General features: G+C 36.4%; 2 protein-coding genes and 1 pseudogene across 2 annotated transcripts; 1 reads left to right on the top strand and 2 right to left on the bottom strand.

The window, feature by feature from the left end:
* The first annotated feature begins 451 nt into the window (after nucleotides 1-451).
* Nucleotides 452-2,950, top strand: LOC111778709 (uncharacterized). The gene is made up of 2 exons (XM_087119318.1): nucleotides 452-658; nucleotides 725-2,950. The coding sequence occupies exons 1-2, from the start codon at nucleotides 487-489 to the stop codon at nucleotides 2,665-2,667; spliced, it is 2,115 nt and encodes a 704-aa protein (XP_086975444.1). The 5' UTR covers nucleotides 452-486; the 3' UTR covers nucleotides 2,668-2,950.
* Nucleotides 2,951-4,097: 1,147 nt separating this feature from the next.
* On the bottom strand, nucleotides 4,098-5,103 carry LOC111779067 (ethylene-response factor C3). The gene is given in 2 exon segments (XM_023659124.2): nucleotides 4,098-4,496; nucleotides 4,498-5,103. Coding segments are annotated over 2 exon segments (756 nt in total). The 5' UTR covers nucleotides 5,058-5,103; the 3' UTR covers nucleotides 4,098-4,300.
* Nucleotides 5,104-11,611: 6,508 nt separating this feature from the next.
* LOC111779351 (ethylene-responsive transcription factor ERF098-like) lies at nucleotides 11,612-12,078 on the bottom strand (annotated as a pseudogene).
* Nucleotides 12,079-12,170: the final 92 nt, after the last annotated feature.

Here is a 12,170-nt window from a genome sequence, read left to right as displayed (position 1 = left end):
TTATTTAATTACTATTTATGTTTCTTACACTTTTCACTTAATAATTGAACCTTTTAAATTTTATAATTATTTTTAATTTTATATCTAAGTTTTTAAGCTATTTATAATCTTAATTAAATCAAATAAAAAGCAACTATTAATCTAAAATTCACATATATTCATTAAGATAATGGTTTCTCTTAGAATCCCTAGCATAATTAAGAATTTAGATTTTAATAATAATTATTTTATTTTTAGGAAAAAGAAAAGTATTGTAATAATTATAAAAAAACCAAATCCACTTTAAAGATGAAAATGTAATTTTAAGTAAAGCAAAAGCAAAAGCAATTATTTACTGATTGGGGAAAAAAATTATTGATATATATACTTTAAACAAAAGGTGTTAGTTAGTGTTAAAAAAAGTTATAAAAAATAATAATTTACCTCATATTTGTGTCTTTAAATACGTGTCATTGCCTTCAAGTTCTTAATCACAAAGCCACAAAAATGACTTCCTCCTACCTGTTAGCTCTCCTTCTTGGCCTGCTCGCGGTGGTTCTCGCCAAACCGGCCGTTGGAGATAACGCCGGTGAGACTCAACCTCCAAACCCACCATCATCAATTCCAATTTACAAACCCCCCAAGCTTCCCCTAGTTCCCACATACAAACCACCCAAGCTTCCGATAGGTCCAATTCACAAACTACCTAAGCCTCCACTCGGTCCAATTCACAAACCACCCAAGCCTCCACTCCATAAATCGTTAAAGCCTCCGGTCGGTCCAGTTCACAAACCACCAAAGCTTCCGGTCGGTCCAATTCACAAACCACCCAAGCCTCCGGTCGGTCCAGTTGACAAACCACCCAAGCCTCCAGTTGGTCCAGTTGACAAACCACCAAAGCCTCCAGTTGGTCCAGTTGACAAACCACCCAAGCCTCCGATCGATCCAATTCACAGACCACCAAAGCTTCCGGTCGGTCCAATTGACAAACCACCATTGCCTCCAGTTGGTCCAATTGACAAACCTCCCAAGCCTCCAGTTGGTCCAATTGATAAACCACCAAAGCCTCCGGTCGGTCCAATTGACAAACCTCCCAAGCCTCCCGTCGGTCCAATTGACAAACCTCCCAAACCTCCAGTTGGTCCAATTGATAAACCACCAAAGCCTCCGGTCGGTCCAATAGACAAACCTCCCAAGCCTCCAGTCGGTCCAATTGACAAACCTCCCAAGCCTCCGGTCGGTCCAATTGACAAACCGCCCAAGCCTCCAGTCGGTCCAATTGACAAACCACCAAAGCTTCCGGTCGGTCCAATTGACAAACCACCCAAGCCTCCAGTCGGTCCAATTGACAAACCACCCAAAACCCCAGTTGGTCCAATTCACAAACCACCAAAGCCTCCAGTCAGTCCAGTAGACAAACCTCCCAAGCCTCCAGTCGGTCCAATTCACAAAACACCCAAGCCTCCGGTTGGTCCAATTGACAAACCACCCAAGCCTCCAGTCGGTCCAATTGACAAACCACCCAAGCCTCCAGTCGGTCCAATTGACAAACCACCAAATCCTCCAGTTGGTCCAATTGACAAACCACCAAAGCCTCCGGTTGGTCCAATTCACAAAACACCCAAGCCTCCGGTTGGTCCAATTGACAAACCACCCAAGCCTCCAGTCGGTCCAATTGACAAACCACCAAAGCCTCCAGTCGGTCCAATTGACAAACCGCCCAAGCCTCCAGTCGGTCCAATTCACAAACCGTCCAAGCCTCCAGTCGGTCCAATTCACAAACCACCAAAGCTTCCGGTCGGTCCAATTCATAAACCACCCAATCCTCCAGTCAGTCCAATTGACAAACCACCCAAGCCTCCAGTCGGTCCAATTGACAAACCACCAAATCCTCCAGTTGGTCCAATTGACAAACCACCAAAGCCTCCGGTTGGTCCAATTCACAAAACACCCAAGCCTCCGGTTGGTCCAATTGACAAACCACCCAAGCCTCCGGTTGGTCCAATTGACAAACCACCAAAGCCTCCAGTCGGTCCAATTGACAAACCACCCAAGCCTCCAGTCGGTCCAATTGACAAACCACCAAATCCTCCAGTCGGTCCAATTGACAAACCACCAAAGCTTCCAGTCGGTCCAATTGACAAACCACCGAAGCCTCCAGTCGGTCCAATTGACAAACCACCCAAACCCCCAGTTGGTCCAATTCACAAACCAACCAAGCCTCCGGTCGGTCCAGTTGACAAACCACCAAAGCCTCCAGTCAGTCCAGTAGACAAACCTCCCAAGCCTCCAGTCGGTCCAATTCACAACCCACCAAAGCTTCCGGTCGGTCCAATTCATAAACCACCCAAGCCTCCAGTCAGTCCAATTGACAAACCACCCAAGCCTCCAGTCGGTCCAATTGACAAACCACCAAAGCCTCCAGTCGGTCCAATTCACAAACCACCCAAGCCTCCAGTCGGTCCAATATACAAACCACCAAAACCTCGAGTTGGTCCAATTCACAAACCACCAAAGCCTCCTGTCCGTCCAATTCACAAACCACCCAAACTTCCCAAACCTCGGATGAGTCCAATGTATAAACCACCCAAGCCTCCCGCTACTCCCATTTACCAGCCACCAAAACCTCCATCAGCTCCAATTTACAAACCACCGGTTGAAGTTCGTAAGGCCACCAGTGTCAACTAAAAGGCCATACCTTCCGCCACCATATCCATACAAGCCTCCCAACAAGCCACCTACATCCAACTGAGTTATGTGTTGAGGTAAGTTAATTACCAAAAATAAGAGGTTTTGGCAACCCAAATGTTGTATGCTTTTTAGCACTCTACTGCTCATCTTTCTTTTGTAAAGCAGCAATGGGTGGCCATTTGGCAATCGTGTTTGCAATCTTTTCTTTTCTTTTTTCATGTTTCTACTTTTAAAATTTCCCCACTTCAAATCCAAAGAAGCCTGCCTACTCTTTTCATTTCGTCATGGTCTTCTCGAGAGGGTTCATGTTGTGTTTCATTTCGTCATGGCCTTCTCGAGAGGGTTCAGGTTGTGAAGTCTTATAGACATGAGTACATGTTTTTTATCGTTCTTATTTTACAAACCATCTCTAGTGGATATGATATGATATTAAAACAAGAAAAACTTTTCTAAACGAGTTTCCTCGTCTCAAAGAAGAAAAAAAGTGCAATGATACACCTATGGAAAATGATTCGAAAATGACCCGAAAATGAAAGTGTCTCAGTTTGGTTTTTTTACTAAACATATGTATCAAATTCATCAAATTTGAACGTTTCTTAGAGATTCAGCACTATCATCAGCAAATAATCTAACTCTTTCAATTTTTCGCAAAATGATAACGAATATAGTTGGAAGAAAGTAAAATTTAATCCATAAAATTTTTATAAATAATTTTAAGGTAAATTCTACCTTTATTCGAATTATTGGAACCAAATTTACAAAATAATAATATAAAAAAAAATAGCATAACAATAGTCAAGAGTCAGTGACCTTGTTACATATAGGCTTATAGCACTATTCCATAGATTTAATGTTGAAAAAAAAAGAAAAAAAGTGTTTCACATCCTTGTAGATTTATAAAATATGTTAAAAGAACTCGTATTAATTTGTGATAATTGTGAGATCCCACATCGGTTGAAGAGGGGTCCGAGGCAATTGCTAGTAGATATTGTCCGCTTTAACTCTTCACGTATCGCCGTCAACCTCACGATTCGTCTTACTATCATTGTGACTTTGTCTTTTCTTTCCTCGATCAATCTTTCTTCTTCGTTATAAGTGAATTTGATGGTGGTGTAGAGATCTCATCCTTCTATTTTAGATATGAAGAATTTTCAAATATATATGGTAGTGGGAGACTTGTCAATGACTCAATCTCTCTTTCTTCTCGGTTGTAGTAATCGTAGTGGACAACATCAAAACTGTAGGGATCTCACAACTTGGTATTAACAATGGAAGGATCGTAGACTATAAGAATGTTGTTCAAAATTTAGAGAGGGAAGGGGCGAGAAAATTAGAGGTCAATTATAAAACTCTATTTCGAAATTTAGATCTAATTTTTTACGTCACCCGGTCAAATTTCTCGTGATCTTTCGTATAACAATTGAACGAAAAAACGAAGCAAACTAGTTGGATATAATTTATACATTCACACTAAAATAAAACAAAAAAAAATGAATTTTTTTTATTTTTCACTTGCTTGAAAAATGCAAGGAAAAATTATGGCTAATGTAGCTATTTCTGGTACGGGTCTCGTTGTTCTAGCCTTTCAAATAACTTTTTATAATCTTGAGATTTCGAGTCGAGATGCCGATCATGGCCGGAGATTCTCAGATAGCTCCAAGAGTTCTTCCAAATAATCAGGGCCAAGATCTTCCAAAACAACCACATTACTCTCTGTTTTCCCAATTTCTTCTTTATTTTTGCTCTTTCTCCTTCTTGATTTATTCCTCATAGAATGTTTTCTCTTCAAAGCAACCACCGGAGATTCGCCGTCGCCGCCGTATGCCCATCTCCTTGAGAGATTCCTGAACTCTTTCCACTGGAAAATTGAGAACGGCGGCGGCGCCCCGCATCGAGAAAGCGGCTTGATCATAAGCCAAAGCAGCCGCCTCGGCGCTATCGAACGTTCCGAGCCAAACCCGAACACCATGCCTAGTTGAATCCCGTATCTCCGCCGCGAATTTCCCCCATGGACGCCGGCGGACTCCTCTGTAGGATTTTGGCTTGTGGGGTTCTTCTTCTCCGAGCGAATCAACCTCCTCTTCCTTGATCGGATCCTGCCGGAGAGAATTCGCCTGCGGGTACGAGGTGGGCTCTGAGATCAAGTTGTGAAGGAGCATTTCGCCGGAATCATTCTCGTTAAAGAGCAGAGAGTTGTCGTTTGTTTGAAAAGCTTCCCATCGGAGAGATTCGAAGGAGCTCAAGGAAGATTCCGGCGAGAAATCGGAGTCTTGGCAGTGAAATAATGAAGAACTCATTGAAATTTTAGAAGAATTAATGAAGGGAAATTGTGGTTCATGAAAGGAGGAGGCCACAACTCTGTTTCTTGGGCAGGAAGATGTCTCCATTGGCGTTAAATAGATATCCTCACGACTTCGAAACAAAAATAAAAAGTTTTTCTTCGGGTTAAACTAAGTTTTAAAAACCGTGAGTTTGGGCTCTTACAAATGGTATCATGGTCAATCACTGAACGGTGCCAGGCACTAGTGGGTCTGCCAAAGTTAGTAAATTTGTCTATAACAGGATGTCTAAGTGTGTAGAACTTTGATCATGCATAGAACTGATAAGCTCTTGCACGTTCTCGCTAACTTCCCACACACACTCTTATTGTCCCCTGCTCGCTCTATCCCCCGCAGACCTCTACTCGTGTGTCTTTGTTTTATTATACTTTTAAGTCAATTATTTACAAGATAAATAACATGATTTCAAATACGTATATTAAAACTGAAGCTACGTAATTTGAACCCGACTTAAAACACATTTATTTTTTAAAAAAATAAATAAGATTTGTGGGTTAAAAAGAGAAGATAATAATAATTTAATAAGAAAAATGGAAGAAGATTTAATTGTAAAAGGTGGGTCAACGGGTGACTAGTCAAATTGGAAGAAAGGAGCACGATGACGTCATCCGATGACTCGGATTGGAAGATGACGTGGCACTTAGCATTCAGTTCATGTAGACAAGTTTGATGGATGGGGAAGTGTTTAGGGTGACAGTTGGGGTGACATGTGATCCTCAACTGAAACCCACATTCCAAATCTTCTAGAAACTATCACATTATTATTAATTTTGACTAATAATTTTCTAAACTTTTTTTTATTTTATGTTTAATTAACTTAACTTATTAGAGATCGATAAATTTTGCGTTTAATACCTTTGTTAAATTTTAAAATATGTTGAATATGTTACAGAGTTATTAAACGTATAATTTGCAGACTTATATCATCTTTTTAATATTAAAAGACGTATTATATATATAGAATCGAAAGTTTATAAATTTATCAATACTTTTAAAGTTTCATATATAAATGAATGTTTACCGGGTTAATTATTTGACAGTGTTCAAGTAAAAGTGGACGTAGGTTGGAAATTTTTTTTGACCAACTAGAAACTTGAAGTTAGCTGGATTGATACTCAAGCAACTCGAATAGAGTTCACAATTCAACACAACTCTCTATTTTCGAGTTAGGTTGGGTTAAGTTGTCGGGTTGTTCTTTTTTTAATTATTTTAAAAAAATCCTACTCTAACCCTTTTTTTTTTTTGTTGGTTGAGTGGACTGGACACAAAAAAAAAATGTTAACCAACAAACTAAACTGAATTCTTTTCAGTTTTTTAAAAACCCAAATGAAAAAAAAAAATTAACCCGACATAAGTTTTTATGTAAAGTTCCAGATCCACCGCTAGCAGATATTGTCCTCTTTGGGCTTTCCCTTTCGAGCTTTCCCTCAAGGCTTTAAAATGCATTTGCTACGGAAAGGTTTCCACACCCTTATAAAGGGTGATTTGTTCTCCTCCCCAACCCCCTTTCGGGGCCCAGCGTCCTCGCTGGCACTCGTTTCTTTATTCAATCGATGTGGGACCGCCCCCAAATCCACCCCCCTTTGGGGCCCAGCGTTCTTACTGGCACACCGTCTCGTGTCTACCCCCCTTCGAGGAACAGCTAGAAGGCTAGCATATCGTCCGGTGTCTGGCTCTAATACATTTGTAACGACCCAGATCCAAGTTGATGATTTGAGTTAGATAATCCAAGTTGATTAGATTATCGAGTCATATGAACACTGTGAGTACTTTTTACTTTCATTTTCAAAAATGAAAATTTGAAGAAAAAACTATAGATAGAAATGATTAACCAAATGCACATCCGTCGCACGTCTCTTATCCTACTTTTTTTAGGGAAGTGTAGGATGTAGATTCATGTGAAATGAGTCCATAAATTCTCCAAATTTGCTACACGACTTAAAATGATATGATTGAAAATGAGTATTCAAAATGGGAACATTTCTCTTTCTATAGGTCTATTTTAAAAATCTTTCGTATCTCTGACAATGAAACTTCACCAACAAGAGAGCGTTTTATTATTTTTCTTCATTTTTATCACTCCTTCATCTATTTTTCTCTAACTTTATGATTAATTACATCATTTTTCATGTTATTTCTTGTTTTTTTTTTTTTTTTTTTTTACAAAAATATATGTTTGTGTATTTCATGTATCATCATGACAAGAACATTTATCAACTCAGGACGAAAACTGGATAGTCGACTGATATTGGAAAGGGAATCCATCTTTTTTCTTTATAATTTACCTGTTATGGAACCTAAACCTATTTACTTTATTTATAAACCTGACCTGAACCTTTCTTTTACTATAATCCCTTAACGAACTCAACTTCCACTGAAAAATCATAATCTCTATGCAAGGTTCGTCCATGGACAGTTAGTCAGGGCTTAAGGCATCTCTTCCCGTGCTAAGGCATTATATGCCAACGAACTTGGTTGACACTCATGTTAGCATCAATAATCTAATTAGTTTCATGACATGAGCTGGGTAAAGTTCGATTCTAAAAATTAGGTGTCAATACCCATCAATTAGGGTAAAGTCTCTCAGAACATAAAAAAAAAAAAATGGAATGTTTTGACTAGAATTATTTAGGTCCTACATATTCACGTCACACACTCATATAGCGTGTACTTATAATGTTCAACCTTTTCATCATAATTTTTTATATCATAATATAAATGTATTATGATGTGAGTTTGATTTTTGGTCGTGTCTAGGTGAACGTCCATTTTAATTCATACTTTAAAATTTTAATTTAATTAAAAAAAATGAATTCAACTTGGTCAATTTAAAATCAAAAAATTGGATGGTTAAAATACTCTTAGTATTATCCATAATTGATAAAATTGGAAGCCATCTAATCAAAATATTAGGCTAAATATGTTTTAAAATAATAATTTATTTGTATCATGATTAAAGATTTTGATAGTGAAATATAATTGGTATCTTTATAATAACACTCATTACCCATTAAAATTATTAGAGATCGGTCTATTTTTTAAGTCCGTAATTTTGACTTTTAGAGTTCCGAGCAACGGTAGAAGAAATCACAAAACTGAGTTTCTCCGCAACAGTCCAAGCTTACTGCTAGCAGATATTCTCCACAACATGAGCTACTTTAGAACGCGTCTGCTAGAGAGAGGTTTCCACACCTAATAATAAAAAATGTTTTGTTCTACTCTCCAACTAATGTGAGATTTCACAATCTACCTCCTTAGAAGTCGAATGTCCTAGCTAACACTCGTTCCTCTCTCCAATTGAGGTGAGATCTCACATTCTTTTATTGGATGTCACATCATCTGTTTGTTTAAACTGAGAATTCTCTCCATGCTTGAGGTGAGTCCCGCAAATAAAATAGACATTTGTGGTCCCGCCGGACTCGTCTCTTCACGTGATCTAGTAATATTTTTCAAATAAATAATAAATAAATAAATCCAACCACCAAATAGATATACAATACGAAAATTCTCACACTCTACTACTCCAAAAATAAATTATCTACTAAATTATGCTCGAATTAATGTCTAAATCTTCTTAATTATATTCGAAAGGTTTCTTTTAAGAGATTTATCATAAAACTCCAAAAATAAAATCCATAATATTTTGAAATTAAATTTTGATGGACGATCTTATAATAACTCTAATATTTTATTATAATCTAAACGTAGCCTTAAGTTTTCGAGTAGGCTTAGACTCTCCCTTTCAAAAGGAGCTTGACCTAAGATTTGACATAAGGTTCGGCCACTGAAAGGGATAATATAATTTAATTTCTTGTGAAAAGAAAATACGATTGGGTTACGTCTAATTCCATTTAATTAATATCTTATGGTTTTGATTATTTGAAAACAAATATAAATATTTTCAAAAATTTTAAAATAAGTTCATGAGACAACACATTCTAAAAGAACTCGTATTAGTCTACGAGAATAGTTTTCACTCTTAGAAACAATTCAAGATAAGTAGCTGACAAAGTCGTGTCGTAAGAGATGCAAGAGAATGTTGAAGAGCATTAAATCTCGAATTCAAATATGAGTGTTACATTTAAAAGTGCTAAAAGAAATTATTATTCTTTCGCTAATAAGAACGATTTTAAATTATAATGAATGAATTATTCATTTCACGTGTTTGGGTAAAAAAATGAAAATAATAATAAGGAAAATGCGATTAATACTATTTGAGGAAGGTAGCATATTGATTAGGGTGTAGACTTTAGGGACAAGTAGGTGAAGTGTACCACATAATGTGACCAAAATTAAAATAATTCATATATATATATATATATATATTATTTTCATGTTCAATTAATTTACACGGTGGATTTTTATTATAATTATTTTTCTCTATTATAATTTTTGTCTATAGTTCCATGAATATTTTTTTAAAAAAATTATTATAATTTTTATATTTAGTTCGAGGATTTTTTTATTTTTATTTTTTATTTTTTAGCTAAATTTGTATTCAATTGCTCGACAATATTTTGATTTTATTTAGGATTAATGATGTTTTTAATAATTGGGGACAAGCATGTTTTTTTTAGAAAATAGTTGTAATATGAAGTAAATATGTGTTTAATAAATTCTAATTAAAAATAATTGAAAAAAGAAAAAAAAATGGATAAAATGAAAAATTTTAAAAATTATTTAAAGAATCGTGAATTTCTTTGATTTAATTATAATCACATTTATTAAATACTAATATATTAGATACGAATAAATACTCTCAAGTCTAGTTTCAATAGTAATGGGCCGATTAGATTTTCCATAATGACCCAAAAATTGGTCTGAAAAAAAAAAACATTTCAATTTTTAATTATTTTTTTCTTACAAAAACCTAATTAATACGAGGAGAGGTGTGAAACATCTTTTTAGTAGACGCGTTTTAAAATCTTTAAGGGAATCTCGGAAGAGGAAGCTCAAAAGGACAAAATTTGCTACCAGTGGACTTGGACTCTTACAAAAGAGTCGGTGTAAGGGCAAAGTTTTTATTTTATTTTATTTTTTTCCATTCAATAGTTCTCGGGTGAGAGATTATACCATCAATTTGTCCACGAACTATATTCAAAATGACGTATGAAGGATTATGGGATGATGTAATCAAAGGAAATGAACCCATAAAGGGTCAGCGTTAAGATGAGTCGAGGCCAATTTGTCCTTGGCCTAATCTCTGACGACCCTATTTTTATTATATGACTTGACTATTAATACATGTCACGAGGTTTTCAAATTAAGTCGAGCAGAAAATAATCATACCTTAAACTCCTTATAAAAAGAATAATTCTAATTATAACATTTTATAAGTATTAATACCAGCATACCGTATTTATACAAAGTCACGACTGATTATATGTGAGTGAACATATATCATATAAAATCATATATAATTATTCAATTCAAGAACATGTAATCTTAGTCCAGAAGGTATGTATTATTTACGCATCAAAAACTTCATCCAACCTAGCTCTTAGGCATTCCAATTGTAAGTCCACTTACATCGATAGTTAAATACGTACAATACGCCTATACTCTGATTGTCCTTAAGTTCAACCCTAATCGAATCCGTACTAACAACCTTCAAAGTATATGAAAAATCGATCATAAAACTTGGTTCAAAATACAATGAACTGACACGAACTAGCTGAAAAGACCTAGAACCAGCTAAAAAATGATGGAATTAGAGCTAAAGCATTGGGCAGAGTGTGAACCAAAGTTGAATGGTGGCTAGAGAGTGGAACGCGTGCAATGAATGGGGACGAACATGAACCGACACGAACCAGTGCAAACCAACAGTTAAGGAGAATTGCTCATACTCATGTGGCTAAACTAAGGCTACAAATACCTAGACTGAACCAAACCAATCAACCTCCAAATCAGTCGAAAAACCACAAACCAACAGTGACCCACGAACTTCAACGAAAAAATCACCACAAGAATAGTTATCAAACTCCAAATCGGTCGTAAAAAAAATGTTCATAGCACCAATCAATTTGAATATACTAATTTTACTTAATCCGTCTGACTTATTTAGATATGATCGTTAGGTGGATTTTAGAAAAGTGAATCGAAAATATCTGAAAATATAGAATTTTGGGTCGTCTTTGGATTTATGCAGATTTATGTGCATAGAAAACCAAAAATTCTTTAAATTCAACTTTTATTACCTTTATACAATTCGTCAAACTCAACCCTCCAATAATTCTCCTCTTTTTTCCTGGTATAAATATTCCGTTTGAATTCTAAAATATTTATATTTTTTAATTTCGTTTCTTAAAAATAAATCATTGAATTCTTTCATATCTAAACTTTGATATGATTATGTATATGTCAAAATGATATTTACGAAATGTTTTACAAGGTTTAAAAATCATGAGTGAAAGTCCGAGAGGAAACACCGAAAGAAACATTATTTGCTACTGGTGGGATCGAACTGTTACAACATATCTATTATCTATCATCAGTAACATAGCGATTTCAAACGTAAAAATCAATTAGTTTTATTATAAAATGCGAAAAAAAAAAAAGAAAAAAAAAAAAGAAAAGTAGTTAATTAAGGTTAAGCCCTTCATATTATATAGACCAACTTTTGGGAAAATTACAACATTATTGATAGACAAATCCCAAAGAAGGTTACTTTCACATCTTCTTCCTTTTCTCCTCATACTCAAGAAGCTCCTCCAGTATCCTATCATCGACACATTCGAATTCAATCACTTGGCGCTCACCCGAGCCATGGCGCCTCGGAGCTGGACCAGAAGAGGAAGACGAAGAGGAAGAGGAAGAAGAACGGCCACCTGAGAGATGGATATTCATCAGGAAAATTCAGGACAGCCAAATGACCACGCATGGCATAGGCAGCTCGGTCATAGGCCCGAGCTGCCTCCTCCGCCGTGTTGAAAGTTCCAAGCCAAACCCGAGCCCCCTGTCTCGATGAGTCACGAATCTCAGAAGCGAACTTCCCCCATGGACGCCGCCGCACTCCACGGTATCGAATCTCGCCACCCTGATCATTGCCGGACCTCCCTTCCACGTCCATTTTGCATGGTGTAATGGGCAAGTAGGATACCAAAATCATCACCTTTTTATAGAACTAAAATCAGTCAAAAGAAAAACTCACGTGGAAAGAAA

The sequence above is a fragment of the Cucurbita pepo genome, chromosome 17 (assembly GCF_057944985.1).
Source record: "Cucurbita pepo subsp. pepo isolate OVF chromosome 17, ASM5794498v1, whole genome shotgun sequence".
Taxonomy (NCBI): Eukaryota; Viridiplantae; Streptophyta; class Magnoliopsida; order Cucurbitales; family Cucurbitaceae; genus Cucurbita; species Cucurbita pepo.
The sequence above is the reverse complement of the archived record's forward strand: the minus strand, read 5'-3'. Positions and strand labels throughout refer to the sequence as shown.

Excerpts from the sequence above, each read along its gene's own strand:
- LOC111778709 (XM_087119318.1), top strand. The coding sequence starts at position 487 with ATGACTTCCTCCTACCTGTTAGCTCTCCTTCTTGGCCTGCTCGCGGTG. Across the intron at positions 659-724 it reads CACATACAAACCACCCAAGC|CTCCACTCCATAAATCGTTA; the intron begins TTCCGATAGGTC and ends AACCACCCAAGC.